Source organism: Sceloporus undulatus, chromosome 3 (assembly GCF_019175285.1).
Source record: "Sceloporus undulatus isolate JIND9_A2432 ecotype Alabama chromosome 3, SceUnd_v1.1, whole genome shotgun sequence".
Classification (NCBI taxonomy): Eukaryota; Metazoa; Chordata; class Lepidosauria; order Squamata; family Phrynosomatidae; genus Sceloporus; species Sceloporus undulatus.
The window spans coordinates 34,524,647-34,545,622 of NC_056524.1; the positions used below are offsets into that span (position 1 = coordinate 34,524,647).

Genomic DNA, 20,976 nt, shown 5'->3' on the forward strand with positions numbered 1-20,976 from the left:
CAGTGTGCCAATGGCGCACTCGTGACGTCCTTATGACGTCGGGCCATATATATATATACCAGACTTTTAAAGTATGACTACAATGAAATAGAAAAAAGAAAAATGAAACACACAGGATATGAATAAATGCTAGGTGTATGTATTAATACAAACTGACCATATTTAAAAAAGAATACATTTTCTTGAAGATGGTGTGTAGAAAATACATGTTCATGTGGAGCTAAAGCAACAAAATTTTCTGACCACTGAACGATAGTGAATGCTTATCTTTCAAATCTTGTAGTCTAAATCATTGAGAAACTGTAAAAGCATACCCAGTAATCAGTTAGATCCCACATTGCAAGAATAACATTTAAAAGAACACATGTGTCTACCAGTGCCAAAGTTTTTTTTTCAAAATACCAAATTAATATGTTGTAATACCTCCAACCAGAAGGAGGCAACCACTGAACACACTTACATCAGAAGCCATAAGAAAGCATTATCAGTATTACATCACCAACATTCAATTGGAGTAGACAATATCTTTCTAAAAGGCATACTGATGCTCAGTTTATTTGCACAGGACAATCTAACCTTTTGTTCTATTTAGACTTTTTGTTGTCTGTTTCTCTGAGAACATAATTAATGCTTTCAACACAGTAGGGGTTGCTGAGGCACTCAGAGCTAATGGCCCATATAAAGACCCCCCCCCCAGTGTTTCAATTTTAAATATTGTCATAGTGTACCCACCAGTAACTGATAACCTATTATTGTTGTTTTGTTTATTTATTTATATCCCACCTTTTTCTCTGATATGGGACCTTAAGATGGCTAATAGCAAATTTAGAACAAATACAAAATCGATACAAAAGATTTAAAAAGTATATATATAAAACAATTCATGAAGATAAAGATATCAAACACTGAAATAGTAAAATGTATTTAAAAATTATATACTAACATCAAAATGGGAATTGCATTTAAAATCCTCATCAATTTGAAAAAGCATGATGGCACAAAAACGTTTTACCTGCCAAAAAGAGAGCAGGGGCAGGCCATCCTGGCCTCTCTAGGGAGGGAGTTCCAAAGTTTGAGAGCAGGCACCAAGAAGGCCCTCACCCTTGTTTACACCAAACACACTCGAGAGGATGGTGGGCAGAGAGAAGGGCCTCTCTGGGTGATCTCACAGCTTTAAAGTGCTCATAAAGGGAGATACAGTCATTCATATAATCTGGAACCAAGCTTTATAGGCGAAAACCAGCACTTTGATTTGTTCCAGTAGAGCTGTTGCGAATAGGGAGTTGTGTCCTCCCAGAATCTAGCCCTAGTTGATGACCTGTTTGCAGCTCTTTTGGCCAACTCACATTTCTGAGCACTTTTCAAAAGCAGCGCTATAGTATTCTAAATGGGATGTAACCAAGGCATGTATCACTGTTGCCAGATCTGACTTTTCAAGGAATGGGTGCAGTTGGTACATTAACCTTAACTGTGCAAAAGCACTCCTGATCACTTTTTTAGGCTCAGAGCTGAATTCAGAACCCCTAAACTGCAAACCTGAATTTTCAGGGGGAGTGTAACCCATGTGTCTAACATAGACTGAATCCCTACTCCCAGACCTGTCTTTCAACTGACCAGAAACACCCATGCCTTGTCAGGATTAAGCTTCAGTTTGTTTTCCCTCATCCAGTCCATTTCAGCTGCCAGATACAAGTTTAGCACAGGAACAACATCCTTGGAATGAGGTGGTAAGTTGACTGCAATATTGAAAACAGAAGAAATTCTTTGTCTGGCTCTATCAATTAAGTACAAATTCCAGAGTCAGTGCATTTCTTCCATTAAAAGGGCTGTCTTTCAATCTTCAAATTAGGACTATCTCACAGTGATAGTTTAATATGGCCATATAGATTAAACTGGAGGTGACAAGAGATTATGCAGGAGGCTACCCTAACAGCAGAAACTGCAGAAGCACCATGGTTTTCTTTAATTAATGAACAGAACCTAAGGCACCCCATCCCACCCAATGGTTGCCAGTACCTGATGCTAAGATTGCCCCAGGAGAAACATCTGAACTGATATTTTCAAATTATTTGGTGAGTCAGGAGATGTCTGTTTCCTCAAACTCAAATGTGGAAAATCACATCCACCATATGAAACAGAATTCCTTCTTTATATTTATTTGCCTCCAGCCACTCAGGATAACAGCCCTGAGATACCAATCACTGTTTGAAGGGAGTGGGAAAAATGGGGAAGGGGGATGGGTTTGTTTCAAAATAGGCCAGACTCAGCCACTTATCTAGAAAGGATGTTGGTGAGTTTTAGGTTCACATGAGAAGACGACATGCAAAGCCAACCCTTCCCACCCAACCTCCTATCCAGCTGGCTACTTCTGAACCAGAAAAAAGAATTAAACATTTAGAGAGAACCAGATATGCACAATGTTTCTAAAAGCAATGGTTTGCACTGTATGTTTGTACTGATTAAAAAGAGCCCCAGGGACAGGCGTTGCTTGTAAATAAAATGTTGTTGGCGCTGTTACAAAATGTTCCATATCAAATGACATTTTCTGCATTCCTTCTCGAAAACCCTTAAGCCTACAATAATGCCTGTGTTACACAAGGAGGTTGTAAACACGACTTATTTTCATAAAACAGCACACACACACACATGCACACCTACCCACAAATGAAAAAATGTTTAGGGCTTTTTATCTGACAGGGGATCATGCCCTGTAACCATTACAGCAACAGACAATAGTGTGAGACAAGGTACTTAAGAGTAGTATCATGTTAATCAGACAACATATAAGCTTCTGTATTTTTATTTTGTAAAGTCTTCTAGCAATGGCTCTCTTATTATAGAGTCTTTCTATGATCTGCATCTATGCATCAGAATTCAAACTTACAATATAGTTGTTTGTGGGTTTTTTGGGCTATGTGGCCATGTTCTAGAAACTCTTCTAGAACATGGCCACATAGCCCGAAAAACACACAAAAAACTACAGATGCCGGCCATGATAGCTTTCAACTTCACATTACAATATAGGGTTTGTTTTTTTTTAAAAAAAAATATTCAGCTAAAGACAACATCAGGCAGGAGAAAGAGGGTGGAAAGACAGGAGTCATAGGGCCATGGTAGTCATAGGTAAAATATTTCCCTTCAACATAGTATGATTACACTACATGAGCAGAATCTGTACTGAAATACTTGGGTAAACTTTCATTTGACAGTTTAACTTCTGTTAGTCCTTTTCTCCATTCCTCTTACAATGCGACATAAAATACCTGTATGATTTACATTAAAATAAGCCCTATAAAACATTGCTGAATATATAATGAACTACAATTCGTCTTCACGTGCTATTCGAAGTTCAGTGGTTAAAAATAAGTTCAATTCTAGCTATAATTTTAGGACATAATAAAAAAAACCTCTGGCTCACACAAAGTACATTTCTGAATCCATGTGTACTTACCTTTTTCTTTTGGAGGTTCACATCGAGTTTCATTGAGGCGCACTTATTCAGCGTGTTCAGTCGTCTACAACCAAAGAAAGATCCAAAGATTAGACTCTCATCAATTAACTTAATAGGCTCTATATGATTTTTGGTTTTTGTTTCTTTGTATGACTGGAACTTAAATAACACCTCTAAAGCAAAAAATAGTAAGGGGATTATGCAACACTAATTCTGATGCATGACACTGTTATGGGAATCCATTTCCTCCAGTTTAATCAATCATTTGGCTGATGGGTTGACAGATAGATAACCAATACCTTGATCAGAAATGAACTTTCATATAAGAAAACCACATATTTTTACAAGCTCTGCCCCCCATATGTGATAAACTGATGAACATAATAGAAAATCCTAATATTAGAAAGAAAGTGAAATAAACAATGAAGTACAAGAGTGCCACTGATTTCTCCTTTTAAAATGCACCAATAAACTTGAACAAACTTGCATAGATTTTAGTTTCCTGTCTACATTTTGTTCTAATGTCTAGATATTAAAAGAGAACCCTTTCTTGTAGACTCAGGGTTTCACTTTAATGGAGTCAGTAACCAAACTCCATCTTACTGATTTAGCTGTCCATAGTTCAAGCTAGATAGATGATGACATATCTTTTGGGGTCTCTCCAATATTTTGAAACAGATCATGCCAATGAAACAAAAGAATTAATGGTTGTCTTTATGTCCACAGAGTTTCCAATTAAATACAGTCTGCCTGGATTTCACACACCCTCTTGACATGCCAATAGAAGATAGAGTTCTCCATCTGCTCACATCTATCAATGGAATCAGGGCCAGATCCTAAGCAGGAATAATTGGAAACTAGAAATAATAATCAATGGCAATTTGAACAAAGTGAGGACAAACTGCTTTTATGAGTTATGTTTTGAATTCAGAAATCTGTTCCCCCCTTTCCTCCAAATATATGTTACACATGAGCTGACATTCTTGCGGCACTTTAGGCAAATGTATTGGCTTTTTTTGTAATGGTATAACATCTGTATTCAGTTCACAGTTCCATAATCTAAGTTCTGAAAGTGCATACAATTGATTGTATGATGTTGGTATTCAGCAAAAGGATGGTGTAGTTCAACCTTAACTACATGAGTGTAGAGTTACACTGTGCTAGAGCAATGTTCGATCTTAGCTGTGATATGAAAAATGTGGAACCAAGAGTCAGCCACTGAAGATAAATGGTGCGAAATTCAGGACAAATAAAAGAAGGTCACACATAATGTAGTTAAACTCCAGAATTTATTTTGATAGGATGACCACCAGCTTGGACAATTTTAATTTCATCAGTTTAATTTAATTTAAACCCCACCTTACTGCCAAAAATGCCACTCATTGGCCAATAGTTGGCCAACAGTACTAAAATGAAATTAAAAGCAACATCTTCATTAACATGTGTAACATAAAACCAAAACAGTTTAAATGCAACATTGCCAACATGAAATAATGAGCACCAGAGTAGTTAAAATTTCTTCAACAATAGACTAGTTTACAACAGATTAGCTTAAATGCCAAAGGTCTACTTGCAGTAGGAGGTATGGATCTAGGTTGCTGTTTGCCTGTAGCATGCCAAAAGAAACTGTAATCCAGGCATGTGTGCACCCATTCATAACAATCATTTTTGGTACATGTTGTGCTTTTTTAGTCTGGATGGAGAACAAAAAGGAATGGTTGATCTGTTTGAGAAGCTAAGCATTGTCCCCTCAAAACACTGTGTCCAGTTTGTGATGCCACATGATTCATACTAAATGTAATAATATTGTTAAGCAAAACTTCTTAAAACTGGGTGGCCTTCTGGGTGGCCCTTTACTCCATCTCCCTGTTCTGACACCTTAAAATTGGTCCAAATGACAACTTCCTCTGACTCCAGCCTGCAGCTGTTGTTGAGCAGCTGCAAAGGGAATCCAGGCCAGGACATGCAAGGTTCAGAGATAGTAGATGCAGCAATACAGGAGGCTTCCTACATTATTGCTGTTCTGCAGCCATTTCTTCCCATCAAGACATGTCAACGATCTATGTGAAGGTCCCTTGGCCATTTGGCATCTGAACTGGTTCAGATTTCTAAAAATGGGTACAAAAACACAACCCCTGGACAGAACTGATTCACATAATCAAGAAATTCCATCATAAGAATGCAGCAGGAGCTTATTAAATGGGAAAGGGTTTGGCAATTACAACTTCATGCCTCTCTTGCTTTTAGGTATTTAGGCAAGACCATATTTTAGCTTCTCAAACAGATATTCTTACTGAATCAACTATTCCTTTTTTACTTGAATCACCACAGAGTAACAGTTAATGTGGTGGTGGTGGATATCTATTTGGCTTCATTGCTGATCACTCTGTCCTGAAAATCGTAAGGGATTAAGAAAGTTCCTCAAGTGGAATGTTAAAACAGAGTAACAGCCATGCTGTACAAAAGTAATAAATCTTACACAACAGGCAGTGTTTGTATCTGGATATTGAAGACTCAATTACATTCCTATCCACAAATTAACACAGGAACATAACAATCTGCATTATACAGAGTCAGGCCATTGGTCCATATAGCCCAGTAGATGGTTCTTCACATTTTTAGGGAAGATTATTTTCTAGCCTTACTTGGAGATCCTTAGCAATCTCCCAACCCAGTACAAATCAGTTCCAATCTGCTTAGCTTCTAAAATCAGATAGAATTGGATGTGTGTTTAAGGTAGTATGGTAAGCTTATCTTAGGCTAGGTCCGGAAGGATCTGCCTTCCACAAGAGTAGTGATAGATATAAAAGAGTGCCACCTACTGCTTCCACTCCTCTCACAATTCTCAGCTGATTAACCCTATAATGTGGCAAGCACATATCTGAAACCCTGGATTGTGGAAATGGGGACAGTTAGGAAGCACTGTACATAAAATGTGGGGTGAAAGAAAGGATTAAATGTTCTCCTCTTACCCACTTCTTCTCTGCTTCAAATCTCTCTTGAGGTCTTGCAGCTGTTTGGAAGATGCTCTGGTTCACAAACATGAATGTCCACTGACCAGTAGTTCTGGCTTACATGTGATGTTAATGGGATTAGCAATCAAACTGCCTGTGTTTTTTAATTAAATACCAGCTGCATATTGATAGCAGGATTGTTGTCAAGACTGCAGAGTGAATGCAGGAGAGATTTAAGACTTCCCTCCTCTTTCTTAATCTCCATGAAATGTCATCCTGCTGTGGCAAATAGCATTAGGAGGAAAGCTCATATTGACATCAATGAGATTTTTTGCCCATAGAGGGAAATTATGACTGTTTCCCGCAGAGGGAAATTATAAACTTCACTTCCCACACACTGAGATTTTGGTACAATGGTTGAGGGCTCATCGAGTATTTAATTTTAAAATGTACACAACATGATTGCTGACAACATCATAAACCACTCACGGTTATAGTTCCTTAGCTCCATCGTCACCTTCAAAAGATATGTCATTAGGGAAATAATAAATAAATAGGTAGTAATAGTAATCTCTATTTTATTTATTTATTGGGCTAGGTTCTGAATCAGGAAATTATCTCATGTGTCCTTACAGCTTCTCTATATTTCATCTAGAACCATCTTCTGTTGCTCCCAAAACTTGGAAGTGATTCAGGAGGTAACATGTTACTTAGGGTGGTGCTGGTAACAACAGCATAATAGTTTTTGCAGAATATTTGCAAAATAAAACACTAGTGACATTAATGAAGATTGTAATGTAATGAGTAATATTTACTTATCGTCCCTAAAATTTGTTCTTGTGGTAGTCATTTGGGAGGGGGGGATCTGGGTCATTTGTGTGTGTGGCTGTGTGTGTATTTAATTTTTTTTAAAAAATATATGTATTTAAAATTTAAAATTTATGTTTAAAAGTAGCACATGCTGTAAATGTTATTGATTACTCGTTATTAGGAAAGTGACATATTATTAGTGCATACTAGTATGTATGCACTAGTAATATGTCACTTTCCTAATAAAGAGTAATCAACAGCATTTAAAAGTAGCAACCTCTGATCAGCACAACGGAGGATGGGAGAAAGGGGGGTTGACTTCAAGGCACAAAACAACAACAACAAAATTAGTAAAGTACACCATATGCTGTGAAGTGCTAAAATATTACAAAGAGTATAAAAATAATAGTGTCAAAAAGGAGAAACACTTTACCTACAAAGAGGTTCTACAAGATCCTTGTCAAGAAAATCATGATCTTTCTTTACAGCAGCAATGTCAATAGGAAACTGGGAATCTACAAGAGAAAAAACATGGCTTAATGGAATGAGGAAAACTTATTTCCTTCCTGGATATGCTGGATGTACTTTCAAATTAAATGCAAATACAACCAACTTCCCCCCCACTAATATTATTTTGGATTATACAAGTTTCCCTTTTAAATAGAATAAAATGTTAAGAACTGTCAACTAACTGAATGCCAACATGTCATTTTTTTAAATACAGTACCAAAAGAGTAATTTTTTCAATCTTCTAACAAGATTCTACATGGCTTGGGCCCAAGTTACTTGAGGGAGTGCCTCTCCCTACATAACCCACCCCGCACCCTCAAAACATCGGGGACATACCTACTTGAATACCCCAGGGTAAAATTAGTAGCTACTCATCAGAGAGCCTACACGGCGATAGCTCCCACTCACTGGAATGCCCTTCCCGAAAAGATCCGACTGTGTTCCACACTGGAAGCCTTTAAGAAGGCATTGAAAACTTATCTTTTTCAGATAGCATACACCCCTGATTCTCTCTAGAGATAGAACACCCTAATTAAGATCTGGATGCCCAACCACAACTGATAGTTTTTAATTTTTTTGTATATGGTATTAGACTTTTATTGAACTGTGTAATATTGTTGATGTAACTGTTGATATATTGTACTGCTTGATGTATTGTATTGCTTTGTATTGTGACATATGTCACATAATTGGCATAGTGTGAACCGCTTTGATCAGATGGAAAAGCGGTATACAAATAAAAGTTTTATTATTATTATTATTATTATTATTATTATTATTATTCTGATCAATACTATAAAGAGTTGCTGTTCATTATTGTAATAGACAGTATGACCATCTGCTCTGCAATGACATCTTTGAACATGTTTTTGTCGTCTTGACAAAAACAAGGCAGGCAATGGCCCTTGTGGTCTCTTCTGACCCTATTATTCTATGATTCTATGGCGGGTTACACACCGCCATTTAGTATGCACTCCGCGCGTCCTAGGGTTAGGAAGGGGCGTGCTAGGGTTAGGAAGGTTTTCACCTTCCTAACTGCCTCTCTCCCTAGGACGCGCGGAGCATGTAGTAAATGGCAGCGCCTGTCCACATGGGCGCTGCCATATTTACGTCTTGGACGCACGGCATCCAGACGTGGTGCGGCGGAAGTGACGCTGCAAGTGTGCGCCTCGCACCTTGTGGCGCCACTGCCAAAAAGGAACACCATTTCGGCGCTCCTTTTTAGCTGCGCCTGGAAGCCTCGTGGTCTGGCCGCTGGGGCTTCTCAGCGTAGCTAATGGAGCCAGTGCCAGACTGCCCGCTTTTAGGCGGTCTGTAACGCGCCTATGATTCTATGAATGATGCTATACCAAACCCTTCCTTATAATAATAATAATAAATAATAATATTTATTTGTATACCGCCCTCTGGCAAACCAATCCGGGTGGTTAACAACAGTAAAATATAAAATATGACAATTAAAAACACTTTATCCCTCCCCCCTTAAGACAATATTAAATAGTATAACATATTAAAAATACAATATCAAGGATAAAAACAGCAATTAAAACTAAAAACCCTGATATCCCTCTGTTGATCCTCAACCATCTCTAAGATGGGGCCACGGGAGGAATGAGGGAATCAGGGAACCTGGGAAGGGATGGTTAATCTGGAAAGGCCTGCCGGAAGAGATCCGTCTTGACCGCTTTTTTAAAGCTGTCTAATGATGTTATCTGACGGATCTCATCCGGCAGGTCGTTCCAGAGTTTGGGGGCGACAGCAGAGAACGCCCCCTGGGAGGTTGCCGCAAGCCTAGATTTTAGAGGCTGCAGTAAGTTCCTCTCAGAGGACCGGAGAGCGCGGGGAGGATTGTACGGGAGGAGGCGGTCTCTAAGATAGTTTGGACCCAAGCCATTATAAAAGATACATGAAATAACCTGAGCATATAGGTAATTAATTTATCATTATTTTATTAAATTCATTCCCTAGCCTTCTCATTTTATTAAAGAGACCAAAGAAGCTAATAATAAATATACAACATTGCCCTCACAAATGTTATATGGTGTTTTAAAACTGTTCAGAAATTTAAGTGAGTCTTTTCCACCAGCTGAATGTAACAGAAGGGCTCCTCTGACAATGACACTGCAATATTATAACCAGAGAGTTGACATTTGTGACACAGAGCCAAATTAGACAAAATGCCATTCATGTAATTAACAGCTACATGAATGGTAGCATGAGGGTAGATTTGGAATGGGACTCTGGCAATAGTGGCGAAGAATGGTGTTTTAAGACTGTCTCCCATGGCAGTCCAGATCCAGATTAGGATCCTATGTTATAAGTAAAGCTCCCATTGGTACAAGTGGGAGCCTTCATTCCTATGCAAATTGCAGCTACACCTCTGCCAATCTGGATTGGAACTGCAGCAAAGGACAAACACCCCCCCCCCCCCACAAACCAAATGGCCCCCCATGTGTCTCTTATTTATTTTAAAAATGTCACTCACATAATTTCAAACTGCATGGTTAACACTTTCTCCCTTTTTGGTTAAGGATCCAGATCTCTTTCTTAAAAGCAGCCCTCATTCCACTTGTACTCAAAATTCAATGCATTTTTACCAGAGGACTTCAAGCCTTTCCAGTCCTTCTCATAGTATGTAAATTCCAATAAACACGAGCAATTCCAACAGGAATTGCTCATAACTACTCACTGCTGCATGGCAAAGCCACTTCCCCCAGGTTACTGGGAAGAGTGCAGCTAAACTGAGAGAGAAAAGGAGAACCTGAAGAGGGTGGTAGATGATGCCCTGCTAATCTAAAAACAAAACAAACAAAAACAAAACACTAGTGCTTTGATTCTGTGTGCTTTAACTCCACTACTCTATTATTCAATATGAGAGATAGCATGTCATTTTCAACAAGTTAACATTTTGAATGATGCTAGGAAACTAACTGGTAGGACAACCAACAGAGATTTAGGGATGGATGAAAAATTCAGTTCAGTTCATTCTTGATCAGAATTTACCAAAATTTATAACATTTGAATGTGGGAGAAAGCAAGATTGATAGATTTGTCTACTCTCCAGGGAGAAGTAACTTCAATTCACTTTTGATCAGAACCTGGTGGATGTGGCAATGCCCAGTCCTGCCTTTGCTAGCAAATAAGGTGTAGTAGACAAAGTTGTGCATTGGTACTCCTGGCAATGTCAGTTACTTAACAAAACAGGGCCAAGAAGCAGCCTAAACTGCAAAGCTGATATTTAAGATCTCTAGTGCTTCACTGCAGTTTGCTCTTCAGCATACATCAAAGCATTTTGTTCTGAGTACTTTGGAAGATGGGAATGCTTATACAGTGTTGGGATATAGCAACTTTGCATGCTGAGACCTTCTAGTAATGCATGTCTATGGTAGTCTTATTGTTTACTCACAGCCCCTCCTCCATTTTCTGTTTACCCTAGAGCACACCTTTGCCTTTTGTCCCTGAGAGAACGGGTCGCCATTATCCCTCTCTTGCCTTCTCATGCTCAGAAGAACATGACTTCCTTGCATGCTGAGAAGAAACTTTTCTAAGATGTATGTAACCTACTTTTTCCTACCTTATTTTTCTTGCAACACAGCTAGACCTGTGTGTTACTTCATACCACATGATTCTGTAAGTAAACTTGTTGTATTATTCACTTTAACCAAGTGACTTTGTGTTTTTATTGGGGACATGTGGGACTGGGAGATAAAGTGGACCTAGTTTTCCTGCTCACCCATATTTCGCTGTGTTTGCTTTGCTAGTGAGATTAAACCAGGAGTAGGCAACCTTTTTGGGGGCCGGGTTGCTGTCCCTCAGACAACTGTGGGGCCGAAGCAAAAAAATAAATAATTAAATATATTTGTAAAGAAAAAATTAATTAAATAAATAAACCGGGACAAATGTAGGACAAAATTTTCAAATGGAGGACACTTTCCTAAAAAAATGGAGGACACGCAAAAAATTGCTGCTTTTTTAAAAAATGTTAATATAAATGCATGTTTTGGAGGCTTCTATAGACAATTGCCCCCTTGCCTGCCACTTGCCCCCCTTGCCTGTCTCCTCCGGATAGGCCAAAGGCCCCACGCCCTCACGCGAGAGTCCAAAGGCTCCCGTGGCAATCGGCGGTTGGACCGGGCTAGGGCCGGTCCCAAGGCCTTGCTGGGCCGCATCTGGCCCGCGGGCTGCAGGTTGCCTACCCCTGGATTAAACAATCTCTCCCACTTTCCTGAGTTTCTAGCAATTCTCAAGAAAGTGATATTTCCAACATAGAGTGTTCCCTTTGGATTTGTGGCCTTAGCACGTACAGTTTTAGTCCCCGCAGCCAACTGCCATTTCGTGCACCCATTGGTTGTGATGGAGAGGCTGGGTGGGGTGTGCACATGCTGGGCCCCAAGCACTTCTGGGAAAGAGAGTCCTGATAGCTGCCGGGATCTATTACAAGCCCTGGTGACCCAGGCTCTGATTAAAATCTCCAGCACCAGGGGGAAGATGCCGGTATGGGAGGGAGAGAATTTTACAAATAGCCAAGTCCCATTGTCCCCAATGACACCATTGGGGACAACGGGACTTGAATATTTGTGAAATTTTGGATTTGAGGGGGGCTGGAACGTATCTCCTGCGAATCTGGGGGGGACCACTGTACACGGAAGCCAGGCCAAGGTATGTTACTGCCAGAGGCAGACATGAAGGTGTCATCCTTGATTTCATTTTAAAAAGCTGAGAACACTAGCAGTTGAATCTAATTCATAAATGCAACGGGATAATAGTCTCCCATTGCAACAGACAGGCGCAAGCTAGGGCCAGTGGGCACAAACACACAGACTGCTCTGTTTGCTTTACTCTTCAATGTTTACTGCCTGAGGAATTACCTAATGCTAGGGCCAACTCTAGCTGACCTACTGAAGTTAACATGACACCTTTCCCTGAAAACCCACCCCCATAATGAATTAAAAGTGGCAGGTACTGCCCTTTCCCCAAAACGTACCTTCATACAGTTGGGCATATTGAGGGAACCCAGCAGCTCGCAACCAGTCACAGGCTTCCTTTGCTTCAATTTCTGAAAGGTAAGAAAAAAGTGCAATGCACTCAAGGTCAATTTTATGCCTTTGGTATTTTTACTTGCATGTTGGCAAGCATGTGGATATAGACTCTGATTTCATTTTTTTTGCATGCTTTGAAATTAGTACCAAATTCATTTTTAGTTTTAAAAAGTCTGGTCAAGGTACCTTGTACATGGCTTGTAATTGTCTGCACACTGATTCACATTAATAATGTCACAATTTCAGAATCGGGGTGTGTTTTGGACAGAGTTTTTGCTAGCTAATATTATACAACTTATTTATGATAGTCAGAAGAGCCAAATGTTAGTTTGGCAGTGTTTTGGTCATTAGCGTAGCTTTTGTGGCGTCTCTGTCAGGTCGCTGTATGTCATTTGATTCAACTTTGGTTAAGAAGCTGACAGTCTTCTCTCCAGTTACCCAATGAATGACTGATACAACAGTCTTAACAAAAATGTGGCTCAGAAGTGCTGCACAAATGACTGATAAAAGAGCACAGATCTGTTAAAAAATTGCTGTGATAATAGATCAGTTTTAAAAGTAGTGGGTTCCAAGTGTGTTTTTCGTGGCAGAATTTAGACAGAAATAGTTGTACAGCAATAGATCTCATAGAACACGAATGGAAACCATACAGCTCTCCAGATGTTGTTGGATTATAACTTCCAGCAACCATACTAGCATAGCCAATGATGAAATATGTTAGGTGCTACAGTAAAAAACAGTGGTCCCAAAACTTTTTTGGTATACTACCCCCTTTCCTCTTGGGCAACAACCCCCGTGTTCCCAACACCTATTTCTTGACATTAGGTCTACTGTTTGTGCAGCAGCTAGCTGGCATGTGGTGTCTACCTCAGTTGTGCCCAGCTCACCACCACCTCCTTTCCTCAGCCTCTCATGTGAAAATGGTAGCAGCAGCCACCCAGACTGGCTCCTCTGTTTCATTCATGCCAGTCTTACAGCAAAAAGAAGGCTAGCCAGCCAGCTGCTCAGTTACTGCTCCTATGGTGATAGGGTGCAAAGAGAACAGTAACCAAGCAGCCAGTTGAGCACCAACTAAGACTCCTCTCGGCTATGCTGGCCTTTGTCACAAGACTGGCACAGGCAAGAGGCTTCTTAATCATTGCTCAACCAACTGCTTGGTTGCTGCTCCCATAGTGACCAGATGCAAAGGGAGAAGCTTCTCCCTGGTGAAGAAGGACGCAATCTGAAGGACTCTTTAGAAGAAGTGACCCTGGTTACTCCACCCCCTCCTTCAGAGATGTGTGTTCCCAACACAGGTTCAGTCATCCCCACCCCAAACATTGTTTCTTCTGCTACTTCTTCTCTTAGCCTGTCTGATAAAAAGAAGCAGGAGCAGCATTGCAGCTCCAATCTGCCAGACAAGTACCAGCAAAATTCATAAAGTTTAAGCAGAGTCCCATATGTGAAAGCTCCTTTTTGCTGCCACCACATCACCTAACTCCTAATCCCCACTATGGAACTAAAGGCAGCTGGTTCCCCTGTCTTTCTTGCATGTCAATGCTTTAACTGAAGGACCCTTTGCTTCACCTTTTCCCCTCACCCTTCCTGGACTTTCCCACTGTCCCTGGGAGGGTGTACTGTCCACTTTGGGAATCACTGTTCTAACAACATGCTAGAGGTCCACATGATTCCTATTCCTGTCCCAGAGCACTATCAATAGTCAAACAAATTCCAGCCATTTGCAGTTTTTTTCTGTATCTAAAAAATCCTGGAACATAATTTATTCCAATAAATCTATTGATGGTGGTGGTACTGGAATGCTTTATTGACCCAACCAATGCAATATGTTGAAGTAAAGATATTCCACCCAAATCTGATCCAGAGCATCATCTTTAAATGCCCATACAGAATTTCCTTCAATGAAAACAAACAAACAAACAAACAAACAGACAACAAGAGGTTAAGAGAGAGAAAGATAAATGCTTTTCTTCTTATGCCACCCTTGAACATTGTTTTGGTACATTTAACTATCCTGGTTTGGACTAGTACAGCTTTCTAGCCTCATCACAATCCAGTATTTTCATTATATTCTCTGTTTCAATTTTTGTAAGCCACCTTGAATCCCAATTCTTATTTCAAAAAGTGGTATAGTGGTGGTGATGGTTGTGGTAGTGGTGGTGAGAATTACTATGTGAGTGATTTTGCTAGGAGATCTTGAAGATAGTAGTGTTCAACTAGAATTGAGTGGATCCATCAAAGGTAATTAAGTTCCGTCTTCTTTGCACTGATAAAGAACCTGCAAAGGGAAACAGATCCCCTGGTGCCGTCAGACTCCTGTTTTTTCAAGGAACAGAGGAAGACAGGTGAAGTTGAAGCAGTGAACTCCATCCTAAAAAATGTTTGTCAGACCGTGGGATTGTCTCACCAGCAATAATGCTACTTTTGGTAAGATGAGGTAGTTTTTATGGGGATATGTGATTGAGCCTAATGGAACTGCCCCCATTTTGTTTTTATGTGCCTTCAAGTCATTTCTGATTCATAGTGATGCAAAGGTGAAACTATCACAGGAGAGTGTGACTAGCCCAAAGTCATTCAGTGGCTGAGCAGGGATTAAATCTTGGTGTGCCAGAGTCCTTGTCCAATACTCAAATCATTACACCATGCTGACTTTTCTGCCTCATTTATCTTGCTAGTATAAATGATTTTTTCCCTGTCAACAAATCAATTTTTCCTTGATTAAAAGCAGGCACATCACAGGAAATAGCATACATGATTAGACTCCATGGATAGCTCATGAGAACGGCATTGGAACTTCTTTCTGAGTGCCACTGAAACAATGCAAGTGTAGTGGAAAAATGATAATCTGTACTCCTGTATTTTAAAAATCATACGGAAGCATCTAAATGATGGCATTTAAATTGATATGTCAGTTTAGTGTGTTGTACTGTATGCATTCTACTGGTCCTTGACAATGGGATTTTCAGATAAGAAATGTATTAAAATAATTTCTCAACCTGATTAGGCTGAAGCTAAAACAATGATTACTGTAAACAAAATAAAACTTACAAAGCAGCATTTCTTTTTGTTCTATGATATTTTCTGAAAGGCAATAGTAGATATAAGAGTCCAATAAAAGTAGCAATTTTGTTTCATAACCCTAGGAGGAAAACCCTCTTGATTTATGATTCCCAGGCAGTCATCTCTCCACTGCAGCATCATAGGGTAAAGTGGTGTACCAGTCATCCTTAAAGGTATGGGCAAACATTCACCCCATCTTTTGCCCTTCTAGAGATGTGTTGTGAATGCAAAGTGTACATGCATAGAGGGGGCAGGGGGGAAAAGTATTTACAGATACAAAAGTTCCCTTTAAATCTATCCACTTCCACTGCTGCTTTAGGCTCTTACAGGGAGAAAAGAAAGAGATGTGGCCCTAAATAAAATACTGAGCCAAAAGAAATCACTGCATGTAATTCTTTAGTACTCCTTCCACCTTCTTGTTCATTCAAGTTCATACTATTTGCTAACCCAAGACACTAAAAGTAAACAGCACTAGCACAACAATGCAAAATTGTCAGCATAATAATAATAATAATAATAATAATAATAATAATAAATCTGAATGGGAACTGTGATTCAAGCGCTCTAAAAGCAAGAGAAAAACACAGAAAGACCTCCCAACTGAGAAGAGATACCATTCTAATCAAACCATCATCATGGCTCTTAAAAGCATCCTTAAACTTAAATTGGTTCCCTTGGATACATTCTGATTATGCAGATTTCTCAACTAAGCCTACTGTTCTGGGAGTGCTGATTTATGAGCTATACTGTTAACGGCCTGTCCTGGGTGCTATTAAATAGAAAAATAGTGAAACTTAAAATGGAACACATACTAAAAGGCAAGTAATGCTACAAAAATATTCAACAAAGTCAGAGGATAAAATAAAGTGTCTGTTGTTCCATAATACATAAGTCAGCCTTTTCCTATCTAGTGGCTTTCATATGCGTTAGTTTACAATTGCCATAATCTCTGGTCAATATAATGAATGATCCTTTAGGCTGGGGATAATAGGCCTTGCAATAGGCCTTGCAGTGCAACATATCAAATGCTGCCAGGTTGTGGGAGGCTGGTGTAGACTTTACTTGTCATATCCATTTCAGAAAATTAAAATATTAAGTTAGGGTGGCAAAAAATAAAGCCACAGAGCCTACAATTGCTTTTTTTGGTTTAAAAGGGGGTCAACTGCCTTTTGTCAGGGCCAGAGTGGTGAAGTAGTTTGAGTGTTGGATTAGGAAACTGGGAGACCAGGGTTTGAATCCTGCCTCAGCCATGGAAACCCATTGGATGACCTTGGGCAAAGACACACTCTTTCAGCCTCAGAGGATGGCAATGGCAACCCACTTTTGAAGAACCTGTCAAGAAAACCCCATGATAGGTTCGCCTTAGGGTTACCATGGGTCAGAAATGACTTGAGCAACAACAAAAAATTGTTGTTTGCACAAGTCTCCAGATGTGGCAAATCATCTTTAAACAAACTTGTAGTCCTGCATGGTTCAACATCATTTTTGATGCTGAACCATTTTTGAGATTGAAAACACTTTTTCAAACCAGAAGCAGAATTTTGGCAACTTCTTTTGTCGTCCTTGTTGTTTTCTATTTTTGGTAGTCCCTGTGGCCTTAGGGGGGTCTCAAGACTTGTAGCAGTTAGCCAACCTGGCTTGTCCATCGGTAGAGTTCAAGTTCTTTTGAAATATTTGTGTGGTACTTAACAGTTTAGGCACTTCATAACTGATGATAAGCATCATCATCACCATCACAACTAATCATCAATGAATTTAACAGATTATTTAAAATCTTCCCTTAAAGGGATCCATTCTCCCAAAGATTACATTGTAATCAGTAAAACAACAATACAACAAGATTTCAAGCTATTAAAACAATGCAAATAATAAACAACTTTTACTAACATTATAGTAGCCTTAGATTAAACCATTAGTGGAACACAAAGCCACTAAACCATCAAAAGCAGACTGGAATAAAATATTGTTAAATAAGTTTAAAATATTATGAAAATAAAATGGAGAAGCCTGTAAAACCTGACATCAATAACAGATAAAAAATATAAGCTCTTTTTGGATATTAAAGACACATACAAGTTATCAAGCTCCAAAGAGCTTTTCAGGATAACAGAAATATATAGCTATATTGCTGTTACACTGGGCTTCCTCAGCTTTCATCAGACAAATATTCCATTTTGGACCACACATTTTCAATTGCTCTCACAAGGACTTGGAATATATCCTAAATCATGCAATCAAGTTTATTGTAACCAAGGGCATGCTGATGACACGGTGTTGATTTTGTGCAGTATTGTGAATTATTAAAGTTGTAATCATTCCCATCCTTTGTGGCCATTAAATCAACAAAATAAATCACTAGCATCTCAGTTTAACAAGATATGTAAAATAATAAGTCTGCCATTTGTATTGTGTCCTAAAGAACTACACATGTTTCCAGTGGTATCATGGTAAATTATGAAGTAATTGGAAGAAAAAAATTCCATGGACTTTCATGGACTCACACTTTACATTTAAGCTTTTTAACATGTCTTCATTCCAGGGATTAAAGCGCAAAATATAATGCAATGAGTTATTAAGTGCTCAAACAGATGTCCCTTTTAAACCACTGCCCCGGAGTCATCGGAGCATGGCATTTTGACACTGCATGTCACGATGACACCCTGAAGCTGTCCAGAAGTTGGGTGACTGCCCAGATATCAGTGGCTTCAAGGCACTCTGGTGGCATGGCGTTTATACAACGCACGATGCTGGAGCAGCTTGAAGCTGCCATGTGGCTGCAACAGGGCGGAAAAAGCTACCTTTTCCCCAGCCCAAAAAAGAGCAGATCTTTTCTGCTTCTTTTTCAGCTGGCTACAAGGCAGATTGGCATGTTCGCTATAGACCCAATCTGTCTTCAAGATGCCCTTCTGTCCATCAGTTTCATCCATAAGAAAATATTTTGTGGCACTGATGAGAGTGAGATTGCATGGGGTTTTTTTGGCTTTGATATGAGTTACATAAAAAGTTACGTTTAGAAACTAACCTTTCAGGCTGTGTGTACAGCTGACTACAACATATTTGTTGCTGGGAAAATCAATTTCTCTCCAGATATTGCGAGAGTAACTGTTAAAATCACTCTAAACACTCTAAAGGTCTTTAGCACAAGCCAAAATGGTAGAAGTCTTGCCAGTTCCTGGAGACCTATAGAAGAGAAACCTGAAAGTGGAGGCACATGATGTAATTATTTTTCGTGTTGTTCTCTCAGGGTTGAAGTGGATGGCCCTGAAGAAGTGGCTTCTGGCTGCTCTGGTGCCAATTGTGCTGGGACTGTGGCAACTGGATAGCCTGTTCCCAAAGCTGGCCGTTGCCATGGTCCCAAATGGGCAGCCGGTAGGACCAGATTTAATCCACTCCTTGAAATACCCACTTTTTTTGTACCATCTGTTTTGGGCCTCAGTTACATAAAAAGCTAAGATCAAACTACAGGTCTACCTAGTCCAACAATCTGTTCCCACTGGGACTAGTCAGTTGCCAAAAGTAAGCAGGACATAAATGCAACTAAAATTTCTATTTAATTCTTTCTGGAAAAAGAAAGATATCTCTCTGATATCAGAAGTGATGTGTAATCATCTTTACTAGAAATCTTTGATTTCTCCGCATGGGTTATTGTAGTAGTTCTTGTTCCTGTGTACAAGTTATTGAACAGGTGCATCCAGGGTTCTGACCCTATTTCTGTCATTTTTTACTTTTCTTTCTTAATTTCTTGAAGAATTTCATCTGTCATTCATTGAGACTTCAACTTTTTTTGGCTGAATATAGTGTCTTTTTGCATTCCTCCCTGACAGTGTTCCTAACTTCAGAGTTCTTCTGGCTCCTAGTCAATTACGCTTAAAAGTGCAAATCTATTTTTCACATTATCTTTAAATTCTACAGGTATGTCCTTCAGGTTGTATTTCAGCATGAAGTTTGACTTAGCATTCTTCTTTAGCTTTACTTTCATTTTTTTATATTAGCAGTTCATGGTCTGTGTCAATCTGCTCCTGGTCTTATTTCTGCAGAAAGAATGTAGCTTTTTCACTTGCTGCTTCCAATTAGGCAGTCTATTTGATTTCTATATTGGTTATTAAGTATTGTCCATATATATAGTCACCTCTTGGGTTGCTTAAAGAATGTGTTTGTGATGAACAAACTGTTGGTCTTGCAAAATTCAGTCAGTCACTCTCCTGCTTCATTTCTCGATCCTAGGACAAATTTTCCTATATTTCATTCTGCTCTTTTTTTAAACATTCCAATTGCCTATGATGAAGAAGAAGTCCTGCTTTGGTGGACTCCTGCACAGCATCTTTCAATTTCTTCTTCTTCTCAGCATAAACTTGGATTATGGTTATATTGACAGGTTTTACCTGAAGTCTTATTAATATTATTTGGCCTGACTGCTTTTGCTACATTTCTCCTCATATTAATTCCACTCTATTTGTTCTTACATATTCAGTAAATCACTGTTAATTATCTGACACAAAATTGCAATGTTTATACATTCCATCTCTAGTTTTACTATGTCTAGCTTTCCCTGATTTATGCTTTTCAGATTCAATGTTCATATAATATATGTTGTGAACCTTCAGATTTTCCTTTCACCTCTGATCATGACAGCAGCTGAATATCCTTTTGGCTTGAACCCTGCTGTGACATGAGCCATAGCACTATTCGTGGTTGTTCTCAATACCCCAGTTGTACCTCAGTAGCTTGTTGAGTGTCATCCAATGTAGGAGTGTCATCTTTTTGCACTATCTCTTTTATCATTTTAGATTGTCGCATCATAAAGGTTTTCACAGTAAAATATATTCACAAGAGATTTACTGTGCCCCCTCTGCACAGTACTAACAAGTATGCAAACAAATCTTGCAGCCCCTTTGAGAATAGCTGTGCAAAAACAAACAAACAAAAAACTTTAGCATGTGCTTTCATAGAGTCGGTTCCATGCAGATCCCATGCGTCTGAAGAAGTAACTTGAGATTATGAAAGCTCATGCTACAACTTCTATCACACAGTTTGAAAGATGCTGCAAGATCCCATTGCATACTGATAGTCCAGATTAACATGACTATATCTTTGAATGTTAACTATGGTGTTAGCTATGGTGCCACTGCCATTGTCTCTGAGAGATTCTCCATCA

General features: G+C 39.2%; 2 protein-coding genes across 4 annotated transcripts in view; both read right to left on the reverse strand.

The window, feature by feature from the left end:
• LOC121925367 (stAR-related lipid transfer protein 13-like) overlaps nt 1-20,976 on the reverse strand; it is a 1,219,986-nt gene that overhangs the window by 66,914 nt on the left and 1,132,096 nt on the right. The window lies entirely within an intron of this gene.
• LOC121925371 (stAR-related lipid transfer protein 13-like) overlaps nt 3,452-20,976 on the reverse strand; it is a 92,897-nt gene continuing 75,372 nt past the window's right edge. The window contains exons 2-4 of the mRNA XM_042457439.1: nt 12,710-12,781; nt 7,653-7,730; nt 3,452-3,515 (exon numbers count right to left, since the gene is read on the reverse strand). Coding sequence (XP_042313373.1) covers nt 3,508-3,515; nt 7,653-7,730; nt 12,710-12,781 — 158 coding nt within the window. The 3' untranslated portion in view covers nt 3,452-3,507. The remainder of the gene's footprint in view (nt 3,516-7,652; nt 7,731-12,709; nt 12,782-20,976) is intronic.